This window comes from Callorhinus ursinus, unplaced genomic scaffold, assembly GCF_003265705.2.
Source record: "Callorhinus ursinus isolate GAN/ISIS: 27379988/994484 unplaced genomic scaffold, GSC_fseal_2.0 scaffold20, whole genome shotgun sequence".
NCBI classification, from domain to species: domain Eukaryota; kingdom Metazoa; phylum Chordata; class Mammalia; order Carnivora; family Otariidae; genus Callorhinus; species Callorhinus ursinus.
In genome coordinates, this window is record NW_027397082.1 from 27,372,743 (window position 1) to 27,399,393 (window position 26,651).

The 26,651-nt window shown below is 39.8% G+C and overlaps 1 protein-coding gene across 3 annotated transcripts in view; it reads right to left on the minus strand.

Annotated features, from left to right (window-relative positions):
- Positions 1-26,651, minus strand: part of RPP30 (ribonuclease P/MRP subunit p30) — a 40,687-nt gene that overhangs the window by 11,314 nt on the left and 2,722 nt on the right. Inside the window, exons 4-11 of one of the 3 annotated variants that reach the window (XM_073904453.1) lie at positions 26,452-26,526; positions 23,090-23,161; positions 16,947-17,036; positions 8,408-8,524; positions 7,795-7,824; positions 7,349-7,386; positions 6,888-6,967; positions 1,352-1,413 (exon numbers count right to left, since the gene is read on the minus strand). In XM_073904453.1, the coding sequence (XP_073760554.1) occupies positions 1,379-1,413; positions 6,888-6,967; positions 7,349-7,386; positions 7,795-7,824; positions 8,408-8,524; positions 16,947-17,036; positions 23,090-23,161; positions 26,452-26,526 (537 nt within the window). In that variant the 3' untranslated portion in view covers positions 1,352-1,378. Of the gene's footprint in view, positions 1-1,351; positions 1,414-2,968; positions 3,595-6,887; positions 6,968-7,348; positions 7,387-7,794; positions 7,825-8,407; positions 8,525-16,946; positions 17,037-23,089; positions 23,162-26,451; positions 26,527-26,651 lie in introns of those variants that run through there. The other 2 variants (XM_025881059.2, XM_025881060.2) reach the window with 2 other exon arrangements.

Consider the following 26,651-nt stretch of genomic DNA (forward strand, 5'->3'; position numbering starts at 1 on the left):
AGAGTTGTTGCTACTCTCCTGTTCGATCTCCTGTTGAGTTCGTAGGTGTTCAGAATGGTTTGATCCCTATTCAGCTGAATTCCTGAGACCAGACGAAATCTAGGTCTCCTACTCCTCCACCATCTTCTCAAATTGCATGTTTTTAAAAAACAATTTCTTTTTAAGCTTTTACTAAGGATGCTAAACTCCTCTGCTCTATTGATGCATTACAAATGTACTTTCCTAGTTGTACTTTTCTAACAGAACATTATATTTAAAGAGGAAATTAATCAAGTTTTCATTTATTCTGGCTTTGATGACCACACTTAGGTTTGTTCCAACCCAGTGTTATTTTAGACAAAAAATTTACCTACCCTTACTCTAGTATTTCACAAACATTTAAAAAAATTAGTTCTTTAATCCACTTGAATTTAGCGTGCTGTATGTTGGGTAGAAGATAAGGATTAGACTTATTTTTTTCCTAAATGATAGAACAGTAGCTGATACTTAGTAGGTACCTTCTGTAGGACTTGCCCTCCTTTGAACATTCTACAAATACGAATCCACTTAACCCTTGCAATACTGCCATCGGTAGGGAGAAGAGATGAAGAAAGTGAGGCAGAGAGAGATTATCTGATTTGTGCAAGGTCACAGTACTGAGTACCAGCAAGTTCAGATTTTTACATGCAGTCTTTAGTCTTCACACTTACTTGGTTACAGTTACAGTTTTAGTTACTAGAGTCCTGTTGTACTCTAGAATATCAGGTGTATAAGTCGCTCCCATTGGTTTTTTTTTTAAAGAATTGTATTTATTTATTTGAGAGAGCAGAGAGAGAGGGCATGAGCAGCAGGGAAGGGGAGAAGGAGAAGCAGACTCCCTGATGAACAGGGAGCCCTGACGAAGGCTCGATCCCAGGACCCTGAGATCACAATCTGTGCCGAAGGCAGACGTTTAACCGACTGAGCCACTCAGGTGCGCCCCTCCCATTGTTTTTCTATGAAATTTCCTAGCTATTCAAATCCAAACATATCTACAAACAAAGTAATATATGCAGATAGTTTTCGATTTTAAGTTATTTGGGGGAGAATTTGATGAACAATGTCTCACCCAAAAAACAGAGTGTCTTCCAATCTTCTTTAATTTCCCTTTAAGAGTTTTCTTCATAGAGGACCTACGTATTTAATTTATATCTTTGTGAATAGTACTTTTTTAAAATGACATTTTATAGCAAATTATTAACCAAACTATTACCTTTTATGTCTTTAGTTTATAACTGACCACCTTGCTGAACTTTCTTTAAGGTGCTGTCATTTTGTTGCAGTGAGTAATGCGTCATGTTCTAACAAAGATAAACATTAGAAGGAAACCCACCTGCCACTCTTCATTGAGGACCAGCCATCATACCCACTTATTCTGAACAACAGGATAAGCACCTGTTCATAAACAGAAAGCAAGCACAACAGCAAATATGTAGCAAACGTGCATATATGGAGGAGGGCCTGTATTTCTAATCTTTTCCCAGTTGCTTTTTTGAAGAGGACAGACACATCTGTAATAACTTTACTTCCTAATATAACGTAAGTCCTCAATATTATATCCGGTGCAAGTGAGGCAAATATACACATAATATAACCAGTTGATTGAAACAGCAGACTAAGGTCGGACATCAAAAAAAGTTTAATTTACGTCCCCTTAAATATTTTGAGTTTAAAATGTATAAATGCACACTCCTGTGCTGATCTAAAGATCAGCATCTGTTCTTGGGAGTATGGACCCTCTGATGGGACATCTACAGCTGTCTTTGAGTTCCAGTCTCTTTAAAGAAGAAAGAGAACTTAAGACTTGAGTAAAGCAAGCCAAGGTGTGGAATTTTTACTGGCTCCCCCACAAATCTTAGTTGTCCTGTTCACACCTACTGTGACAGGTTTTTAATGGCTCATCTTTTTCAAGCCTTTCAAAAGCATGAACTTGGATTTCCCGGGAATTCCTTTTTTGTCCTTCATAGTGCAACAGTTTTCATAACATTTAGTTAACGTATATAACTTTACAATGCTAACTACAATGGCATAAACAGACTGGTGAATAAACGCACATTAACTGTTGGTGAATCCAAGTGGGGTGAGGGCAGAAGCAAGCTGGTGCTCAAGCAAGTGGAGGACTCCTGTGTGGGCTCAATGGCCGCGGCATCATTTTACGGAAGGCACGGAGGCGGCTAATCCATCAAATTGCTCAAGTGCAAGTCAGACAAAAATGCTTTTAGAACCATCATGCTCAATACATACAATATATAAATATATATATGGACATACATATGTGTGTGTGTGATATTCTACTTGTGTTTTGCTATGGGTTTTTATCATTTTTAAAACCAGGAGTGGATTTTAAGTTTTATCCAATGTCTTACATCCATTAAAATGATGCTTTTTCTCATTTGATTAGTAAGTATGACAATTAAGAAATATGATTCTCTCTCAGAATGGTGTCCTTTTTCTCACTGAAATTATTTTCTTTATATCAACATAACATGAATACAGATATTCGCAAAAAAGGCTACTTCCATTTATTTTAATGATTCTGCTACTTAAAAAAAAATTATTTCCAAAGTTGGTTGAGTACAATGGTTTGATATTTTTAATACTGCTATTAGGAAAATCAACATTAGGTTTTCAGGGACTTCCGCCTCAAAGGAGGGAATTCTATTTCAAGAACATCACGGAGGCAAGAACCAGCAAACAAAGAGGCCATGTGTAATTTTACACGTACTTTCTCTCTCCTTCCACAAATTTTATAGCAGTTCCTTTCAGAAAGAACTCTGACTTGATGAATACAATGAGAGAGGTTTACAACAAAAACAAATCAACTAAAAGCCAACCCCTTAGTATGTCTTCATAGGCCTCAAAAGAACCCCTTTTTGAAAAGTAAGATTAAAAAATAAGCCATGTATATCAAGTAAAGCAGAAAAGCATGTATTTTTATTTTTTTTAAAGATTTTATTTATTTATTCATAAGAGACAGAGGGAGAGAGAGAGGGGGAGAGAGAGAGAGAGAAGCAGAGGGAGAAGCAGGCTCCCAAGGAGCAGGGAGCCCGATGCGGGGCTCGATCCCAGGACCCTGGGATCATGACCTGAGACAAAGGCAGACGCTTAACCATATGAGCCACCCAGGTGCCCGAAAAGCATGTATTTTTAAATGAAGAAGAAACATTTTTAAAGAGTCTCCTGAAATATGGAAACATCTTATTCAATTATACCGGCTATTTTATCACTTAACACAAAGAATAAACTCATCTTTGATTTTCTCTTAAAGTATATCTAAATTCATTAAGTGGGCCGTCTTCTTTTTTACTGCTTCACTAGGTTTTGTTACTTTAAAGGCTTGAATATAAAATGCTTTTATAGATTAATGATTTCTAGCTCCGAATGAAAACAGTAAATCATAAAGGTTTAACTTCTATTGTGGCTGACGGACTATCAAAAGGAAGAAGGCAGACACTGGGGATTCTTTTCAGCCCTCACACTTGGCTTTCTTGCAAGCTGGAAGAGAATCATCATCTGCTTCTGATGGCCGAGGTTTCTTCACTGTGGAAATAATTCCAAAAGCAGTTTTTCTAGTTTCTATAAAACAAACAGGGAAACCATAGGCCTTAAATTAAGACATGATTTAAAAAGACGTGGTTTAACAAGTATCACCATGTTACTTTGACTTACAACACTAGTACATGATAAAACCAGAATGAACTGCTATGGATACTGATGTCATTCATTGTTAGTACCTTTTCCTCCCCAACGTATACATGTAATCAGTGTATCATTTACATCTAATTCATTCTAAAGGGATTACTCAAGGGTAAAACTGCAGGGCAGGTTCTCTTGAATGGTCTGTCCATGTATCTTATGTAGCCAGGGCCCAAGTCACAGACTTTGGTGCAGCAGATGTCTTATGTATGGTAGAAAGGCAGATGAATCAAGACAGCCCGGTCAACAGTCAACTGTATCGCTTCCACGGTGATGACGTATGTTTACTTCATTTTACAGCATGTACCATATCTGGGTCCCTCGCTAGGTCATCTATGTACCTCTGAAGAATCAATCATATTGTATTATCAACACCCAGCAATGCCTGGTTATCTAACAGGTGTTCAATAAATACTTGCTGAGTGAACGAAGAAAATCAAACTCACACATTTATCGATCTCTCATATACTGGTGACAATGGATAAAGAATGGGAATTATTAGGTGTTAGGTCAGGCTGGCAGCACAGTTCAACTTAAATCTATCCAATTTCAGCTAAAAATGTACTACTGGGCCAGGCATTGTGTCATCTACAGAGGGCACCGAGATGCCTACCACAGAAATAAAAGCACGTTAGGGGCAAATGTAATGGGAATGGAGGCACCCATAAGAAGACACTCCGCCTGGATGAATCAGGAAGGTATCGTAACAAAAGTTAACACTAGGAATACAGGAAAAGGAAAAGAGAGGAGAGGATTCCTTTGCAAGGCACGGAGAGAGAAGTAAGAAGAACCTGGTATGTTTAGGGGACATTAAGCTGGTGTGAAGGAGAAGTGTGAAAAATTTAGGGGGAAACGGGGCCGGAGGGGTAGCTTAAGGGCCATAATGCCATGAAAAGATCCAAATTTAGTCCTTATGAAATAAGGACTGGGGAGGAGAGAGAGAGAGAGAATCAAAAGAACTTTGATAAATATAAATTCAGTTAGGATTTGTTTCAAATAAAAGCAAAGTCAATTCTGAAGAGTTACATAAGCATGGCCTTCTCATTTATCAGGATTAATTTACCAAGTCTACTAAATCTTTGCCAGTTATTTAAAGCGTTTTAACTTATCAAAGGGACAAACTTCTCTCAAGGTCATTAAAATGCCAACTTCCTCTGTCCCTTCTCTACAACCTCCTTAAGATTGCTAGTCACTGGTTTCTGGAACCCTGAATGGCCCACCTAATTCTGATTCCCTATAGCGAGCCTTCCCATGTTGAATGGCAGCTACTATGTGTCCTAAGTCTTCCGTTTCCAGGTATCCATTCCAGCACTGCTTTCAACCACTCCACGATAAGGCTTCCAGACTGGTAGTACTCCCGTGCACTGCTGTCCTTCTGGAACGGGGCACTCAGGATGATACACACGCCAGCTGGGACTTCATCAACGCAGAGGGTAATGGTGAGACTCTGAATCCCCTTGCTTCAGATTCTTTTATTTCTTCTAGTGTAACCTGTGGCTGAATTCACAATCTTAGGAACCCACCACACCGCAGTCTAACATTGATGCCAAATGTCAGCTAAAAGCAGGGTAACTGTAATGCATCCTCCAGATGTACTGTTAATTCTGCAGGGACAGCAGCCATAAACCAGGACTGTCACACTAGGGGGAAGGTAATGCCACCTAAAGTCCACAGGCTTCCTTTAGTTCAGCTTCCATAAAAGCCTAGCTTTATACATACCCTCTATTGACTAGCTGAGTTTTTTGAAGTCAATGTAGAACTTCATCTTTTTCCCATTATATTTTCTTATTAGTTTCCCTTTCTTGTTTTAGTCTATTTTGGAACACCAATTGTTATCCAAAATCTTGATGACTCCTTATGTTCATTTAAAACAGACAAAAATAATGGCAGAACAACCAAAGCATGAACCAACTATTTCCTAATTTCAAGACAATCTTGATAAAGTCCTAATTAATTTGAATATTCCCAGAGCTTACGTGATGGAGTCTAGGCTACCTAATACAATTATCTCAAACTAAAAATGTTGAAAACAGAAGCAAAATCATCTAATTTATGTTAAGTCAATACAGGAATCAGTTCTCCCAAGTGGAGAACAGGATCATTAAAATCTAGACACAATACACAAGGCCTCAATAACTCACCTATTCATATGCCAAATAACCTAGTCTACATGTAGCCCTATTCTGAAGTTTAAATTCATCTAGGTGATATCAAGTAAACTGCTTCGTGACCACTACTGCTAGTGCTAAAAATCACAGAGAGAACAAAGATAAAACAGCAGATCCAAAGTGTAAATTTTTTCTTTTCTTTTTTTTAAAAAGGGAAGGAACCGAGACAGTATGTTTTGAAGATTTTATTTATTTATTTGAGAGCGCAAGTGTGTGCAGGAGAAGCAGAGGGAGAGGGACAAGCTGACTCCGTGCTGAGCACAAAGCCTGACGTGGGGCTCGATCCCACGACCCTGAGATCAAGACCTGAGCCAAAATCAAGAGTTGGACGGACACTTTAACCGACTGAGCCACTCAGGTGCCTCTAAATTTTTTTCTTTTAATAAAACCTCATTTTCATTCTCAGAAGTCTTGGCATATCAAATACTTCTAGTTTAATTTTTATCTGATGAATAAGAAGTTCAGTGGCTTCAAGTAGTGGAATTAAGGTGAAGAGGTAGATATATGTAAAAAATATATAGTGTGCACACAGTTGAGCATGTAAACAAAAACAAATGAGAAAAAGGATCACGAGTTGTAATAAATGTGAAAAGATACTATTTGAGTTTGTTAGTTGGGTTTTTAAAATGTATTTGTTGTTTTTGTGTTCCGAATAAATGGCTTAGCATCAATTTTTCACATTTCAGTTCTTGCAAACAATGATTTCCGCAGGGGAAGCGTGCCTCTCCGGAGAGGAGGGAGGAAAATGGTAGACAGGGACACACACGCAGAGCTTGGAAGACACGTTCAGCACTCAGTGACGCAGACCATGTTCAGTCCACAGAGTACACAAAGTAAAGCCTGAAGTGAAGGGCAGAGTTAAAACAGGCTGAGCAAAGACGAGCCTGAAGGAGCTCTGCAGAGCAGGATGGTAAAAGTAAACCAGGCTCCATTGTCTGGATGGACAGAAAAAAGCCTGGCTCCTAACATGAGCATTTGGTGTTTTTGTTGGAAGAACTTGCTCACCTCCATGTAGAAGCACTGCTCGGCAGTTGGTGGACACAGCGGCCTTGGCGTCACTTTCGGACAGCCCAAACAGCAGTCCTCTGGAGGGGCCATTAAAGCTTTCAAGCCAGCGTCAGCCACGGACAGGGGACTAACAGAAACCCAACTGCCAACGCCAGCTCCCCTGGCCACACCAAGAGAGACTCACTCTCTAGCAGTTCTAGCCTGAATGCAACAGGCATCTGTGAAGAGACTCGCTCTAAGCTTTTATGGTAGAGTCCCTCCTTCCCCTTTTTCTATTTCACCCTTAACCCAGGAAACAAAAGGATGGAGCTCTCCACAACCTATATAATTTGTCTTTGAAATTTTTAGTTGGTAAACTCACAGTAAAAGGTTAAAAAAAATCTTAAACTATAATATCACATCAAATTCCAAGTTTCCTAAAAGAACAATTCAACAACTTCTAACTCAGAAAAGGATACAAGTTTGCCACATCGTATGGGCCTCTTATTTCTAAAGGCTAAAATAAAGTGAACAAAAAATAGACAGGAGAGAAGTTACTCATAACATTTCAATGATTTCATTTGCAGTAACTTAATAGGATGCTTAAGTATCCCAAAATAAAGGAGTCAATCGCATCAATTTAAGTCCTTATAATTTTGATGGTTTCCTTAAGTTTCCAAAAGTTTCTAAAAGAACTCGGAAAGCATTTTGTGATAGCATAAAGAAAAAACTTCACATAAACAAAACCTGCAGCCCAAAAGAAATGGGGACACATTTCACTCTTCAGCACTTGCAATGGGCACAGGCAGTTCAAAATGAAAATATGCAATAAGCATTCATTACATTACTATTAATTTATCCTCTAGAAATGTTTCAAAGTCTTATAACTTGAAGAGTGTAAACAAAGTACTCATGCCAGACTTACCCTCTCTGCAGCACTAGATAGAATCACATTCTGCAAAATAGAAAGTGATCAACATTAATCTCAGGTAAATGTAAACAAAAAAAAAAAATTGAAAAGTCTTCTAATACAAATAACCAGTAATCACTTTTTAACATTTAAGGCTCTACAAATACCAACTTCTTTTAAAGATAAGGTAAAGAATCAAAGTCAAAGAAAGACCTTAGGACCAACAGCACCCTACAGGACAAGAAACAGAGTAAGCCTTCCCACCAGATCTTACAGAAGGTGAATTGGTTTAAAAAACTAGTTGAAAAGGTCATATAATCTTAATTCAACTCACTGATGACAAAAAATTGTTATCTAGACCATTCTTTGCACAGGAGGTAAACTACAAAGTCTTTATTGGAAGATAAAGGGTTTCAACAGATCTTCCTCCCCCACCCTTGCATTATTCTTCCTTTGATATTTTTCTTTCCCTTAAAACCTGCAGGGCTCATTGACATGGGAGAATTTGTTTCCGGGCCTTGAGAACGTTCTGCTTTAGGGAAAAGGAATCGGTTAAACAATTCCAGTATATTAATAATAAGAATAAACTGCTAGATTTGAAAAACATCCTGAAATTAGGGAACCATACCTTTCCTTTGCAGACCTGCATCAAATTGAGGGCATTGGAAATTGTGTACCTTCTCATTGTGGAATCTTTGATAGCAGGGCTGTAGATGAGTTCAAAGCCCACGCCTCGGTCGATTGCCTTCACAGGAGATAAAGAAAATAAACTGTCAAGGATCAACACACACTGTCCTGCTTTCTTTTCACTAAGACTCTCCCTCATCTCCCTCCTCAACCCCACCACAGACCTCCTGCATGTCGAGGTACAGCCTTAAACAAAGGCAGATTTATGCCCGAATGGCACCATCCACAGGAGAAGGCAGATGCTTGGCTCTGTTTGATCAAGAGTTTATCTTAGCTGTGGGGAAGCTGACTTTATATAAACAGGAATCCTGAGGCAGAGCAAAGTCCCAGGGGGGTGCCAGATGGGCTATTCCTCCATCAACTATTAAAAGGAAAATGGAGATGCGCTCCCTACACTTCGGGTAAACTGTTTGCAAACACAGTAAACAAACAAAAAATTTGACCCAAGAATGTAAGAGACAAAGAAATGAAGAGCTGAAAAAAGCTCAAAGAATAGGGGTGGGAAAGCCCCGCAGGTGAGTCAATTATTACATATGTTGAATGAAGGAAGTACCATGTGTCAGGTGCTAAGAGTCTTACCTTTATATTTAACCCTTATGATACCTTTATAAGGCATTGTGGCAGAGACTGCTAGCTGCCCCCAATATCTGTTCTCCCCTTTTTCTTTACTTCTAGAGGCCCTGAGCTTTGGCTGGGCTCAGGGATCAAAGAAGCCTGAGCTCTTAACTATTTCGCCCAGCTCACCAGACAAGCTTGGTCTTTTACATGAGAAAAAGAAACTTCTTTCCTACTTAAGACATTCTTAATAGGTAGGCATCCACAGGTAAGAAAACAGCCTGGCAGGGGTGGAGACAGAACTGAAAGCCACCACTACACTGTCCATCTTTTCTGATGAGCAACTCCGGATCTTCATCCATTCACAAGATATGTGTTCAGGCAACTATGTTTGGGAACGGTGAGCAAAAGCTGACATGGATCCTCCCTTCTCAGAGCTTATAGTTTACTCTAGGGGGACTATCAAATACTTACACAAAAACCTAACACTTCAACTGTGGTAAGTGCTATCAAGGAGAAGTTTAGGAGTGGATGACAAAGGAACTGAGTGAATTGTAGAGAAAGGAGCATTTTCTGAGGGAGGAGTACAGGGAGAGGCTCTGGGGTTGGAGGGAGTGTGGGAGCACGGAGAGAAGGTCATGGGCTGGGGAAGATAGAGTGAGGGGGCGCCCTGTGGTGGGAGTGGAGGCTAAGGACGGTGGGAACAGCCACTGTGCAGGTCTTTAGGACTGCAGGCAGACTCAGCAGTGAGAAGCATCTGAAGGATGCTAGCGTGGCAGGGCCAAGTCCCTTGGTTGCAGTGGTCTTCTGAATGAACAAAGGAAGGACAGCAGGCACAAACCGGGCAGCGTCTGGCAAATGAGTTTCTATTACCCAGAGGATGAGCTGGGAGTGGTCAGCTGTGGCTGCTGGAGGTCTACTTCTGAATGTGCAGAGGGAACGGAAAAACCGGTCTTCTTCCAGAACTGGCAGCCCACCTTGATTTAATTCAGGTGTACGTGGAAGGCCCCCCTACTTTCCCTCCCTGAATAGAGACTTCCTTTCTCCCATCCCTAATCTTCTCTTCATTAACTTTTCCTCTTGCCTTAAGGCTCTGAGATTTTGTTACAGATTTCCTTACATATCTGATATTAGCTTAGTTAAAATTTACATGCGATTTTCCATACTGCCATCTTCCCTGACGACTTTTTCCTACCTCTAATCCTTGGGCTTGTATTGATTCTTTCTGGGAATGGTGTCTGTGATGATACTTTTTGTGCCATAGTTAAATGTGCACCTCAGTCTCCCTGCCTGTCTTATGCACTGCTTGAGAGCTGGTGTCATGGTATTTCTTTGTAACACACAACTGCCTTTTATGCAAAAAGTGTTTAATATATTTATATTCTGAGTAGATAAATGGTAGCTTATAGAAAAGAGGTTATGTAATAATGCTTTCTGTAAGTTAAACGGTAGCTTATAGAAAAAAGGTTATGTAATAATGCGGATTATTCATGTAAAAGGAACCAGGGTGAACTTGGCTAATTATTCAACAGATAAACCAAAACACTTCCTTCAGCCATATTCTCAACTATTCCCTTGGCTACTTCTCTTACCAAAACTACTAATTAGTCAAAGAAGCTGACATTTTTTCTTCATCCTTCTATTTGCTGAACTAAAACACAAGGCAGTAGGATGGAGAAGAGGGGAAATAAAAGATGTGGATGGAAAAAAAAAGATGTGGATGATACACAGAACTGGGGGACCAGGTCAGAAAGTCTTCCTAACTGTATCTATAATTTTAGCCCCCTCTGGGGATGAGATCAAAATAAAAACTCCTCTCTTTTGGGGGGGGGAAAGGAGGGAAGACAATCATTAGCTTAATTAGTCTTTAAGAAAAAAGTTCTGATTTTGCTCTTAGTACATTAATCAGGTTCACTTTTAAATAGTTAAGAAAAGTCTGAGACAGGGCGCCTGGGTGGCTCAGTTGGTTAAGCGACTGCCTTCGGCTCAGGTCATGATCCTGGAGTCCCGGGATCGAGTCCCACATCGGGCTCCCTGCTTAGCGGGGAGTCTGCTTCTCCCTCTGACCCTCTCCCCTCTCATGCTCTCTATCTCATTCTCTCTCTCAAATAAATAAATAAAAAATCTTTAAAAAAAAAAAAAAGAAAAGTCTGAGACAGAGAAATTATACATAATGTGCTATTGACGTTTGTGACTATTTCTTTCATAATACTACACTTTAAATTTTTAGATGGATAAAATACAGACTCATTACCTGGGCCTGCTTCTAAGACCATTCTAATGTAAATTGCCTTAAGCTCCTCAAATGATTGTTCCTAACAGCCTCTTCATAAAGAATGACAGTGTCTGCCTGATTGGTTTTTGTTCACATCTCTGACCAAGGTTCTGGAATAGGGAGATGATCAGATTTCTATACTAATGAGAAATAAGTCATAATGATGCTATAAACCAAGGGCAGGTGTGTGATATTTGAATCAAGAAAAACTGGTGGTAGAATTGCAAGAACTAAGCAAAGCTTAAGATGACAGGAAGAAAATAGAGAGTTGACTACCAGGACAATATACAGATTCTCTGTTAATTTCATAAAAATACTTTACTGAGTTCAAAAGGATTCAACACCCTTTTGGTGTATCATTATCTAAGACAGGTAATTTGTTCATATAATTCACAAACGAAAGTAACATAAGAAATCAATAAAAAGTCTTGTATCTCTGCTCCCATCTGCCCCATCCCCACCTCCCATAATTATTTCTATTTATTTCTGTGTCTTCTTCCAGAGTATCTTCATATAAACACAAGTAAATATGAGTATATGTTATTTTTTCTCTTTCTTACCCAAAAGGTAGCCCACCATATTCTTGCTCTGACTCGAGGGCGTTTTGTAGCGGCAGAGTATTTCACTCTAGAGCAATGGCATGGAATTAACCATGCCTCTACTGGTAGACTTTGGGTTGTTTCAATATATCTGTAGAATAAACACTCAAGTGGGACTGCTGGGTATTATGGGTTGAATTGTGTCCCCCCTTCCCACCCTCCTGAAAGGTATGCTGAAGTCCTAACCCTTAGTACCTCAGAATGTGACCTTATTTGGAAACAAGGCTGTTGCAGATGTAATTAGTTAAGAGGAGGTCACTGGAGTAAGGTGGGCCCCTGATCCCAAGACTGGTGTCCTTACAACATGACAACCACGTGAAGACCCAGAGACACACAGGGAGAACACGGCGCAAGGCAAAGCCAGAGACTGTGGAGTTACACAGCTGCATGCCAAGGACCCCCAAAGATTGCCGGCAAACCAGAAGCCAAGAAGAGGCCGAGGTTTCTCCTCTGGGTTTCTGAGGGAGCATGATCCTGATGATACCCTGATTTCAGACTTCTAGCCTCCGGAAGTGTGAGACAATAAATTGCTGTTGTTTTAAGCCACCCAGTTTGTGGTGCTTTGTTATGGCAGCCCCGGGAAACTCATACACAAGGTCAGAAGGGAAGGCAGTTGTAATTTTGATGGTTGCTGCCAAATTACCCACTTCCCCATAGGGATCGCTCCAATGTACACTGTTACAGCAATGTAGGAGAATGCCTGCTTCCCCGCAACCTTATGGCAGAGCGTATCATCAAACTCCTGGGTTTGTGCCAATCAGGTGCTTTTAATGTGAATTTTTCCTATTATGATGAATTTAAGTATCTTTCATTTTTGAGGGCCATTTGTATTTCCTTTCCAGTGAAATGTCTTTTCACATTCTTAATCCATTTTTGGGGGACTGTTCATTTGTGTTTTTTAGCTTCTCATTTTCTAGGAGCTCTTTATACATTAGGGAGATTAGCCTTTTACCTTCGATATATGTGAAAATATTTTCACCACTCTTTTAACTTTCTTTCTGGTTTTTTTGCCACACAAAAATTGTTGATACCAGCAAGTGTGCTAGCACTGGTCTAAGCACTGGATCGATAAAGCACTCAATACATTTAGGGTCACAATATGTGTGATGAAAAATAAAGTTTATAAAGCACTCACACCCAACTCAAGTATATATGGCATGATTCCTGGAACAACTTCACTGCTTCAGACACTATTTACTGGACATTTCTTGGTGGGGACTAATTGGACCATGAAGACAGAAATGGATTACAGTTAAAGGAAGTGCTGAGAGGAAAACATCAGGGAGCAAAACACATGGAAGCACTGAAATAACTCCATAAACTTGAAGTCATTGTTGAATGGCAATAACACCGAAAAAAAAAAATCAAAGGGAAGGCAAAGATATGTTGTGATTTCCTACAAGTTACTTAGACGCCAGAAGAGGTCTGTAGATTTTAAAGGGAATCACATAACTGATATTATGGTGCCCTAAGCACGTGGTAAAGAAAACCCAGGGGATGCGAGCTCTAAGTTGTACAAATGGAGTGCTCTGGTGTGCTGCTCGAGCTCCTGGGCCCTCCTTCATAACCCCAACCGTCATCTTCTTCTAACTTTATTGAAGAATAACTGACAAATATAATTGTACGTATTTAAAGTATACAATACAATGACTTGATACACATATACATCGTGGAATGATTACTAAGACCCACATAATTTGCACATACGTTACCTGACGTAGTTAATGTAGTCAAAAATTTTTTTTCTATTCTTTTTTTTTTTTTGGTGAGAATGCTTAGGATCTATTCTCAACAACTTTCAAGTACACAACACTGTACTATTAACTACAGTCATGAGAGTACATCAGATCCTCAGAAGTTTTTCTTCTTATAACTGGAAATTTGTCCCCTCCAACCTATCATCCCAACCTTTGGAGGTGATGACAGTTACATGCCTTAAGGCCTCTAGGTAGAAGACTAATGAATTAAGTATCTTAATGATCTTGCTTTTCACCACCACAAAAGAAAAGGATACAAATCCTATTCAAATCAAGATCTGTGCCCAATAAAGCGATCCCTATGAAGTCAACCTATCAACTTTTCATGGCCAAAGACAAGTTTACTCTCAAATCCAAAGAAGCATGCAAGGACAGGGCCTTAAGACTTAACTGTTACCCATATTTACCACATGTTCTATACTTTCATGGTGAGTATATTTCCGTTTTTAAATAGAAATTAAATGTAAAATCATACAGCTCCATTATCTAGAATAGATATTAGATACAGATACATACATATCATAACTCTTACTTGCCCTCAACAATAAGCTAGCTACCTCTTATTACATGTTTTCAGCTTTTTCTTTCAAATGGGTGGTGAATAAATAGACTTTTGTGCTTCCTGACCAATTCACACCACAGCCTACTTCCACACTAGATGAAGACTAAAAATAATCTTGCACAGCCTTTCCTTCCACTCCATCATCTAGTTTTTATTAAACAACATATGTAAAATGTTCACACCAGATTTTGAAAAAAGCAGACACTGTATTAAATACTGCCTATCCCTCTCACTTGTCAAATTTTTACTTTTCAGAATTCTTAAATTGAAATATATGGGAATTAAGCCAAAAATATCCATCAAACGGCAGTTTTCCTGAACCTACAGATGGAACTCGAGGGTGGGCGGTCCTACTGCCACTGTTCCCATGCCATCCTCCTCACCCTGCCCCAGTGCCCCACTTCCCTCCCTGCCCACGCTTGTCGCCAGACCCTGACAGCCAGCTAAAGACTGATGACAAGGAGGATTTGGCCATGTTCCCCAAGCTGCACCTTGATATGCTAAATTAGACATATATTCATTTGACTGACAAATTCTAAGGAGCATCCATTGCAGGCAAGATTTTAGGTAATTAAAAAGGTCCAACCCGGGCGCCTGGGTGGCTCAGTCGTTAAGCATCTGCCTTCAGCTCAGGTCATGATCCCAGGGTCCTGGGATCAAGCCCTGCATCCGGCTCCTTGCTCAGCGGGAGGCCTGCTTCTCCCTCTCCCACTCCCCCTGCTTGTGTTCTCTCTCTCGCTGCGTCTCTCTCTGTCAAATAAATAAAAAATCTTAAAATAAATAAATAAATAAAAAGGCCCAACCCTTAGTTGGTGCACTCTAGAAGCTCACAATCTGGGTTGAACAGTAGGGCACATTCATATGGAACCGAATGAAAGCCCTTGCCAAAACAGCCACTGAGAAGCCTACCACTGCTGTAGGACGTGAGGAATTATGTGCTGTACACTGCTGTCCATCCATTTCATGGACTTGGCCTTAGCATCATGGGCTACTCTCTTGTCCCAAACAAGGACAGAGTACCGTATGTGGGTTTAGTCAGGCAAAGAAGTCTAGAAAATGGCCTTCCTTATTCATTAAGACAAAGAGAAAGGTAAAAAAGTTGCAAGCTGAATAGCAATTTACAGAGTGGCTGTACCACCTAACTCCAGAAACCGGACTGGTAATTGGAGGTTGGTAAAAAGCCTTGGCAAACTTCTAGAGACAGAGATTGCTACCTCTGGAGAGGACCAATATGTGAGGCCAACGAGACTACCATCACCTTGGGTACTGTATTAGTTTGTGCCTTTTATCGCAGGTAGCTGGAGCATCTCAGAGATCTCTTTTGACAGGGTACAAACCAGAACTGTCCCCACCCTGTGACTGACAAGCTGAATGGCTTCTCCTTGCCAGCCTGCGTTTTACCACATTGCAGAGGTGAGCTGCTAAAAACAACACAGATCTCCAACTCGAAAATATAATAATTCAGGGTTTTTTTTAGGGTTTATTTACTCATTTATAAGTACCAGCAAAAACATGGGCAATGATTTGAGCTTAATAAATATTGCTTTATGTTCAGTAGCACTCTCTGTATTTATCAGGAAAGAGCTGGTTTAGTTTTCCCTTTATATACGTGACTTTAAAATTTTGAGTGCTTTTCAAGTTCTTTAATAGCATATTTTTAGGGGTGGAACATAAGCCAACTTAAATTTTTCCACACGATTCAATTTTTGCACACCACACAGATCAATGTTCTCCTCTGTGTCCCCCTATTCTTGGCACTGAGCCAATTCTTCAGCAGCAGCGACAGCAAAAGAAAGCTCGAGGAAGTTGTGATTCCACGAGATGGAAGAGGGCAGTGATCAATCTGGAAAAAGCACATAAGTCTTTAATTTTCCAATTCTGACAGGATTGGGTTTGGAATCTGGACTGTCTGTGAGACCCTCTGTCTCCTTCGAGAGGAATTCTTGAGAAGGGGAGACAGGTTCGGAAGCCACTCTTCTCAAACGGCATATCCTAACCCTTGCCCAGGACCTGGCCGCCTGATAGCCACACTGAGCCGGCAGCCGCTGAGGTGCAGCCCTCCCACCTTTCAGATGGAAGAAGACCGGCAAGAAGGCGTGAAAGATGGGAGACAAGGGGTAGGGAAGAACCAGAGAAACTATGTAGAAAGGTAATGAGAAGACTTCTGTGGCAGGAGCAGGAAGAAAAACTTCCCTGAACACATGGCCACCTTCTGAGGTTATTATAAAAGTCATTCTGGGCTTTTGTGCTTTTGTGCGAACCATCGGGCTTCAGGGCAGATTTTCATCCCGCTTGGACCTCGTTCACTGGGCTTTCTGAGCCCGGCTCCTTCATCTTCCCGCCCGCCCGAGCTCGCTGGTGTCTCAGGAACCCTCTCTGTATTTTTTCCTCTACCTCTTCTTTCTCGACTGCCCTATCCCCTTACTGTTCAATGCTCAGGCTCTAAGTGTCTGTTGTTATGGTTATCCTTTTAAGAAATATCCTTCATAAACTCTGGCTTCTAAGGCCTTTTAAAAACATCTTAATAATTTACTGGATAGTTTTTGTTTTAAGATCCTTTTCTACCTTTAGTCAGCTTTCAAAAATGGAATCCTCTTTTCTTTAAACTGCCTATTTATCACCTAGCCTTCGGTTTTTCATTCTAAAGAACACTAGGTCTTTTTGTCCGTTTTCCAGTTTGTTAGTGTGGGTTTGCAGAGATTCACATATAGAAGGGAAAGTACAACACTTACCACATTAATAGGGGGTCTTTTGAAGTAAAATGGTAGTTTCTCTGTTACAGTGATGCAGACTAAATCCACATCTAAATGTGTACAAGCAACCTGTCAAGAAGCAAGAAAACCAGGTAAAGCCAAAAGAAAATATGGCACACATTAAGAATGAGAGAAAAAAAAAAAAGAATGGGAGATACAGTCAAACCTGATTTAAAGAAGTATAGGTATGGTTCAGTCCAAAGGCATCATAATGGTGCTGAATATATCTGTCAATGATTAGCCATTCCTTCACATCTGGTTTGAATGGTTTAACTATAACCTAGCTGGAGCACAGTGATGTGTCCATGGATCATCTCACCAGACAGAGGCTGGAGACCCTCTAACTCATGGTCTGCTACATAAGGATGGCATGCTAAGAGAGGCCCAGTTTCCGGAAGGCCAAATCAGATTGTTCCAGAAAAGAGGCAACTAACTGTTCTGAAATCCACGAAGAAAAACAAGCCAAAGGAATATATGCATGGTCCATTTATTCCACAGATTATTTTTGTGCCAGGAATTGTCCCAGGCCTGTGGCTCCTACCAGACTACTGAGGGGCTAGAAAAATACTGACATGGCCCTACTGACGGCAATTTTGTTCCAACTAGAAGAGAAACAGTCTACGCAAGTGGCCAAAGCAGAGCTGTTACAAATCAAATGATAGTGAATGCATTTTTCAGCTTTTAAGTTCCCTTGCCTTTGTTCTAATTTTTGTTCTTGCTTATTGATCAATACTTTGCATTTACTTCCAAAAGAGGTTTGAAGTGGCTTACAAAAATAAAACAAAACAAAAAACATACAAAAGAAAATAAATAGATAAGGAAAACAGGATAAATGGAAAATCAGAGAAGCAAAATAAAGCTGGGGAAAGATTACGAGCATAAGAGTATAGGCCAAAACCACTGCTAGATACCATGTCTGGCTCTGATTTGGCCTTTACTTGATTTACAGTGACAGAAAGAATTGGCTGTTTTGTACTGTATTAAAAATAAGCCTAGTGACAATGCTGGTGTATACAGGCTTGATAGCAAATTCAAAATGCCGGGTTGGCTCTGCGGGCAAAGCAACATCAGTGCTATGGCCAGGGGGGGAGGGCAGAGTAAGGAAGGGGGGTAAAGAGCAGGTCATAATATGCCCCATATGACCAACCTGGACTTTTAGCAGTGACAGGAATGTCCCATCTTGCCTCTCTTCTTCAGAATTCCCACTTTGGTCATTCCTACCCCCTCTCAGGGCTTTAGGAAGCAAGCAGTGATCAGAGGCTGCCTGGCTTTAGACAGTCATAGTAACTTAGTAAGCCTGGAAAGAACGTTGTTTTGGCAGAAACACTTGGCTCATAACGAATCTGCCCCATCCCAACTACTACTGCTGTCCACCTCATAAAAGACTCATTGAAAATTTGGTAAGAATGGATGGAAAGCTCCGAATAGAAGATATAACAAGTTCAGCTTCTGGTCACCATTTTTAAGCTATCAGAATAGCAAAGATCCAAAAGTCCAGTAATCCACTGCTAACAAGAGAATGAACAAACAGGCACTCACAGGGTCTTTAAATCAGTACAGGGTCCTGAAAAGCATTTTGGCAACAGGCATCAAAATTTTAAATGCACACATCAGCAATTTCGCCTGTAGGAACGTATCCTGTAGAGAACCTCTAGAAACACATTCTATAGCCTCATACCCAACAAATGCTCAAGAATATTAGTGCGAGGACAGTCACTGCAATACCAATCACAAAAGATTAGATACAACTAAATATCCCTTTATTTTGCTTCAATAAATTATAGTCCCTTTATACAATGGAATATGAGGACTCCTTCAAGGGAATGACATACATCTCTAATTGGTATTATGGAACTATATATACTGTTAGGTGAAAAAAAAAAAGCACGGTGTTAGAAGGAAGGATGGAGGGAGGAAGAGGGGAATGGAGGAAGGAAGGAGTACGTAAATAATTACTGCTGAGAAGATACACAAAAACTATTAGTAATGATTGCCTCTGGAGAAAAGGGAGGGCTTCAGGTGGGAAGAAAGTGTACTTTTCAATGCACACCACGCTGTACTGTTTAAACTTATTATTGTTTTTCATTTAAAAAAAAGCAGATTCATTTTTTAAAAGTCCGTTAAGCATTTTTCCCCAGAATAAGGCTAAATTAGGTTACTTTTTAACTAATGTATTGCTCATTTTCTCCCTCTTATATAACAGCAGCTAATTAAAAACTATCCCTTAAGTACACATATTATAATAAACGTTCAGTTACAAAGGACAGCTCCCCTTGGCTCCCTCTGACACCTCAAACTTAAAATGTCTCAACTGAATTCTTTTGTTATTCAACTTTCTATTAATCCGAATGTTTAATTGATACATTTAGAGAACTATAAAATAACAGCTAATTTTACATTATAATGATATACTCTCTAAATCACTAAAACAGAATAAATTATGTTCAAATAATATTTACAGTTAAGAACATGAATATAGTGGCTTTGCCAAGTTGCGTATGAATTCCTATCAACTGTTTGTCACTTTTTTCTGGCCAAGGACTCCTATGAGGATTTAAGGAAGGCATATTCCCCAAACTGCATATACCCACAAATACATTTACTTTTCATTCTACGGAACTGGGGAAACAGGAGGGGAGGGGTTCAGTCTCTCCTAAGTCCCCTTCATGGGTGTAAGGTTAATACATGTTCGTACTTTATGACAAGTAATATGCAAAGGAGAGCCAGACTTAACTAGAGAAAAGAGAGATGGCCATAAACAGTGCCTCTCAATCTGAAGTGTGTGTATATAAACTCCTCTGAAGAATTTATTTAAAATGGAAATTATCAGCCTTACTCCCAGTGATAAATTCAGGGATAAGTAGGGCCTAATAACCTGCATTTGGAGAAACAGCCCTCTCTGGTGAAGCCAGACCACAGCTTGAGGAGCACTGCCTTGAAAGGTACTCCCCCTCCTCAAGAGCCTCAGGTGTTGCGATCATATTCTACAACAATGCTCTTCAAAGGCTAAGGCATGGGGTTTGGAAGGAAAAAAACAGACCTTCTATTTCCATTTATTTTTTAATTCATTCTCTTAAAATTTGTTTTGTGTGTGTATATTATTTCAAAAATCACATTGATATACTGGAACATACCCATAATTTATAAGAAAATAAACAATGTCCTGGGGATAAAAGCTCAATATCTTTTAAAACTGATAGAGTACAAAATCAAGTACTTTGAAGTCGCTTTAAGTCCCTAAATGGGAGTAACTAACTAAAGTCGCTTTAAATCCCTAAATGGGAGTAACCAAGAAGTTCCCGAAGCTTCTAGGTAATGCGTCTGCCAAATTCCACGCCATCTCTCATCGCAAGAAGTCCTGGCTAAAGGACTCCCCTTACAGTCTTTCATCTCTGCCTTATCCCCTGGGGTAACTTTGGGGAGGGAGGGTTTATCCTGAGACATCTTCCATATACTCCAAATGGGAAATCATATGTTATTTCCCATGGAAACAATGCTATTTAAGGTGGTTAGATTTTAAACTACTAACGGTAAACGTATGTGTGTGTGTGTGTGTATGTTTTTATGACTCATTTTAGAAACCTTAGTTTTAGAATATCACATCTACAGGGATGCTTGCTTAAATTCTAGATAATCTACTTAAAAACCAAACAAATAAAATCACTTATAGAATACAACCTGCTAAGCAACACAATGCTTGCACTTGACCCTGTTCCAAACCATGATATACTTGTAAAACCTTTATGATTAAAAAAAAAATGTCTTTTAAAATTGATTTTCTATAGAACTCTGGGAGAGTGCTAACTTTAACTGCATCTTCATGAATGGGAAAGATCTGGACACATAAGAGGAAGACGTTCCAGTTTTAAAAACTGTTTTCATGTAACTTTTTGAGCATATCTGCATAGTCAATTCCAAACAAATACCTTGTGTGTTATTTACAGCTTTATTCCATCTTCCGGAGTGTTTCTGACAGTTCTACCCACCATATAAAGCATGTGTTCATGCTTTCAAATTCACACTTTTGAATAATCTGAGAAAAACAAATACAGCTGACCCATGAACAACATAGGGGTGAGGGGTGGAAACCCCCACTCAGTTGAAAATCCACATATAACTTCTGATTCCCCAAAAACTTAATTTCTGTTGACCAGAAGCCTTACCGATAACATAAACAGCTAATGAACACGTTTGTATGTAATATGTATTATATACCATATTCTTACAACAAAGTAAGCTAGACAACAATACATTTATAGTACCGGACTATATTTACTGAAAAAAACCTGCATAAAAGTGGACCTGTGCAGTTCAAGCCCATGTTGTTTCAGGGTCAACTGTAATAAGATAAAATCGCTAAGTGAAATTTTAATGTATTCTAAAACCCAAAAGTCCTGGCTCTACTACATACTACCTGAGATTTAAAGCAAATCATTTAGCCTAAGTTTCAACTTTCTCTTCTAAAAAATGAGGGTAATAAGGTGTAATTGTCCTGTTTATTCCCAGGATTGTTGTGTTAAAGATAATAAATAGGTAGAAGTCTTTGCAAGGATATATAAATGTGTGCCTCCCCACCATGTTATACGACTATGGAAAAGTAAATTGTGTGCACTTCAGAATCAATTAAAAAAATAAATGGGCAACAAAAAATTAGGTACATGCCAACCTTCAGTCTACATTATAATTGAGTTGCTATTACTTAGTAAGAAAACTAAGTATACTAAAGTTTTGGTATAAGAAAATTAAAATCTTTTGCTATTTAACGAACTTGGATATGCTCATATTCCTCCTTAGGGTTTCAATACTGAATGAGAATGTCCTGTGGGACTTGGGGAAAAAAAAAAAGTTACTCTAACAACCCCAAACCTAATGGATCCGAATCTCCAGTGGTAGAGACCTGAACGTGCCTGATTTTTTGAAAGTTCCATAGGAGCTTCTGATAACTGAGAACCACTTGATCCTACTCACCTTTATCTGAAACAAAATTCTTGAGAATTAGTATAATTGAGCATTTTATGAAAGGCGTCACCAAATTAAAAAAAATTCATAATTTGTGCTATTTCCTTGAAGTAATATAAACAAGAACTGATAGTTGCTCTAAAAACTAAATTTAATCATACACCAGCCTCCTTAGTCAACAGCTCCATCTACTGGGTAAACTTAAGGAAAATCATCCTATAATTTTAGAACCGATTTTGCTTAAAAATGAACTCGGCTACAAAATTAAAACATCAAAGACCAGTACATTGTTTTTTTCTGCAGTATCCATTTGGTGGATAGAGTTTTGATAGATGGCTATTTTCTTGAATCAAGATAAAAACAACATTCAGAACTTTCTAAAAGTAGCCATGCCTATTCTACACAGTAAAACATTCCTGAAAAACTGTATTACCATTGACTTTTTTTTCTTTCCTGTAATCATTTAATATGCGCAGAGTGAAAAAAATAAAATAAAATACCCAGTGTGTTCTGTCTCAACTTGACAAAACAAATATACGTGTTCAACAACTTTCCCTCCTGAAAAGTCATGGAAATGGCAATTTTTAAAAATACAAAAGGAATTAAATTCATAAAAGCTCAAGGAACACAAAGGGCCATAGTATGAGCAGACAGCTGATTCTGAAGAACTTCTGGAAGACTAAAGGCCGACGTGATCATGCTGGCATATGGACTACACCTGAGAGCATGCAAAGGAGAAAGCCAAACCAGAGAGATCTTTCATGCCACAGCAGAACTTTGCACCTTTCTTCCCTCACAGGCAGCAGTGAATAGTACGAAGGGCAGAAACTAAAGTGATCTCAGAGCTTTGAAGGAGACAGACCAACATTTATTTAAGAGACATTTCAAATGAATGAATGAATGAGTGAATGACGCAGAGATAAAGAAACAGGAAAAAAACCTGAGAGACTCTTTCAATCTGAGCCCATGAAATATCCAGCAAGATGAATAAAACAAAACAACACATGCCATCTAAGCATCCCCTTGTGAAATTCCAGAATCCCAAGTATACATGAAAAATCTTAAAAGTTTCCAGATGGAGTGAAAACAGGTCACCTGCAAAAGGAGAACATCAGACTTCTTATATAAAATAATAAATACTATTTTCTTTCCCTGTTACTTACATGAAAAAGTTTTTCTGTCTTTGGAAAAACTGCAATGATATCATACAGCCGGACCCTTGAAGACGTTGCTCTCTGGCAATACAAAAAGAATGTTATTGTACAGTAACAAAGAGTGTACACGTGGAATTCTGACTTGTGGTCTAGCTGCACTTATTTTAATCATGTAACATTTTTTATATGCCATTTCTGCTTTGCTTTGTATGTGGACAGAAAAGCCCACCTAAGCACATGAGGTTTCAGATCCCACCCATCACCCTCCTTCCCACATTGTTACCCTTTAACTCTGTACCAAACTGTGTTGAGATGTAAAAATCAAATTGGATAGCTCGTGCTCTTACAAGTGAGTGGAGGAGGTTGCCAGATATTTACTGAGCACCTCCTGTGTGCTGGGCACTGGGGATATGAACCCTTTTAAGGCATGTGTCTGGGCTTTCAATGGAACTCATCATTTTTTTTTATGAGACAAGAAATACACATACTAAACATGATATGATTAGGTTCACAATAACAATACTGTTAAATAGAAATTAAAATACTAGATGTGCAAGAAAATACCTGACAGTCCTCTGACAGCAGGAAAGGGATATATCAGTTAAAGAGTTATTGCTTAAAAATGAAAATCTCGAACTTAATACCATATGTGTATGTGTATGAAAAGGCTGGGAAACTATGAATCTGAGCCCTGAATATGGGTTCGCACTGCACAGGTCCACCCATACATGGATTTTTTTTTTTTTATAAATCTAGTACAGTACTATAAATATATTCTCTTTCTTGTGATTTTCTTTTAAAGATTTTATTTATTCATTTGACAGAGATAGATACAGCTAGAGAGGGGACACAAGCAGGGGGAGTGCGAGAGGGGGAAGCAGGCCTCCTGCTGAGCAGGGAGCCTGATGTGGGGGCTTGATCCCAGGACCCTGGGATCATGACCTGAGCTGAAGGCAGAAGCTTAATGACTGAGCCACTCAGGCGCCCCTCTTGTGATTTTCTTAATAACATTTTCTTTCCTCAAGCTTACTTTAAGAATATAGTATGTAATACACAGAACATACAAAATGTGTGTTAATCAACTGTTTTTATTATCAGTGAGGCTTCTGGTCAACAGTGAAGCTGTTAGTAGTGAAGTTTTTGCGGAGTCAAAAGTTATACATGAATATTGGGGTAGGGGTCAGGGGTCTCTGAATGATGGGATAATATGTGATATTTCATCTTTGCCTATTTGCACCTTTAAAGTTTTTACCTCTTAATTTGTAAAAAGAAAAGGCATTCTAAAAATCAGAGGAGGAAGCAGGCAGGAAGGGCTGCTGGGCAGACATGCTGACACAGGGCAGGCTTCAGGTCTTAGAAAAAAGTTAGGACCTAGCATTCTGTGCCCTCTGCTTGCCCACTCCCAATTGAAAAGGGTCAAAAAGGGTCCACCAGGATCCTCATGATAAAAAGAGAAAATGAACATCTTTGTGACCCATCAAAAGTCAGCTCTACCTGGGCCCAGAGAACCAGAACCCTGCCTTGCAGTTGTATAAAATACCAGAATTGGGCTTTCCGTTTTTTTTAAGCAATGCTAATTGTTGTAAAGGAGGCCAGCCTTTCTTGATGATTCCTGTTCTATGGCAGAGGAGTCCACTCCAGCTCAAGATAAAACTGCTCACATTCTCAGGGATCTTGCTTTCTCCCTCCTTCACCAGATCTTTCCCATTGGCAGGCACACTCCTCTCTCCCACCTACCAAAACCCAGACAGCAGGTTCTCATCCACCAACCTCCCTGTGCCTTCTGCTCCCCTATGGAGTCAACTTCTCAAGCAATCACACTGTCTGCATTTCCTCACATCCCTACCATTTCCATGGAGATGGTTTTTGTTAAGGCAACCAATGACTCCCTTGTCAATATTCGAAGACATGTTTGAGCCCCTCTCCTGCTGGACTACTCGGGCTCACTGATGCTGACCCGTCCTCACGCTTCCCTTCTCCCTTTCCTCATTGTTTTCCTATTTCTCACTGTCCCGCCTCAGTCTCCAATTCTAGCTCCCCCTTCTCTACTCCACCATTAAATGCTGAAGTTCCTCAGAACTCTGTCCTAGAACTTCTCTTCACATGCCGCCCATGAACCAGGGATTCTCATCCATTGCCATGACTTCATTTATTCTCTACAGAGAGACGGCTTCCAAATCAGTATCTTTAATCAGACCACTATTCTGGGGGCCACACCCCTTTTTCCAACTGCCCATTTGACAACTCCACTGGAATCCTCACAATAACCTTATAACCCAAACACGGTGCCCTCAAACCCGCTCCTCTTTGTATGTCCTGCCTCAGGAAAAAGTGCCACCACCTACCTAGCAGGCTGATCAGGCCATACCAGGGAGTGGTCAAACTACATCCAATCAACCATCAAATCCTGTCAATCCTCTGCCTTCCACCAAGCCTCTCAAATCCCCTCAGCCCCTCTGATCCAGTCTCTATAATGCAAACATCATAATTTCACTCCATCAGTTAAAATGTTCAAGGGCTTCCAACTGCTCACCCAGACCTATCTCTCTAACCTCATCCCAGGTTAGCCAGCTCATGAGGTTCAGCCCTATTGGTGTTTCATTTCCCAGAAAACACCATGTTTTTCTGGGACCCAGGACCTCTGTCCAATCCATCCTGTCTGTGGGAACACTCTCTTCTGCTCAACACCTATATAACACTTACTGATTCTTCTGGCCCCAGGTGGAACATCAACAAGGAAGTTGATGTTCCTTAGGTTGGCCCCCCTGATACACACTCTCAGAGCATCCTTTATTTACTACCTCCAACTTTTCAAATATTCCTCACATTCTTAATTATCTGTTTAGTGCTCATCTTGTCAATTAAACTATAACCTTCCTAAGTTCAAAAATTCTGTCTGTATTATTCACAGCAATATCCCTAGCACCCACCTTATGTCTGGTTCATGTAAGTTCAATGAGTAACAGTTGTCAAAGGATTCTTTAACTGTGGTATCCCTATATACGTGCCAAGAGTAGAAGAGACTGTTATGCTATATGAATTCTGAGGACAGGGAGAGTAGGCAGGTATCATATCTGGGGGCAGGGGATTTAAGAAGGGGGTGAGGTTCAGGGTGCCTGGGTGGCTCAGTTGGTCAAGCACCTGCCTTCGGCTCAGGTCATGATCCCGGGGTCCTGCGATCAAGCCCCACATCGGGCTCCCTGCTCAGCAGGGAGCCTGCTTCTCCCTCTCCCTCTATATGCCACTACCCCTGCTAGTGCTTTCTGTCAAGTAAATAAATAAAATCTTAAAAAAAAAAAAAGTAGGGAGTAAGGTTCAACATTAACCAGTACAACAACTTATAAGGCCGAAAAGAAGGAAAAATAACTTACCAAAACATTGCAGTGAGATGGATCCGAAACGATAATCGTCAGTCTAGTTAAAACTTTGATCGGTCTTGATTTTCCCTATAAACGAATACATTCTATCAGAAAAGTTCAAAATGCCAATGATTGATTTTCCTCTTTACTAGGGGAAAGTAGTCATTAAAAGGTGCCAGCAATAAAGGATAGTGACGATCAGTAAAAGCCAG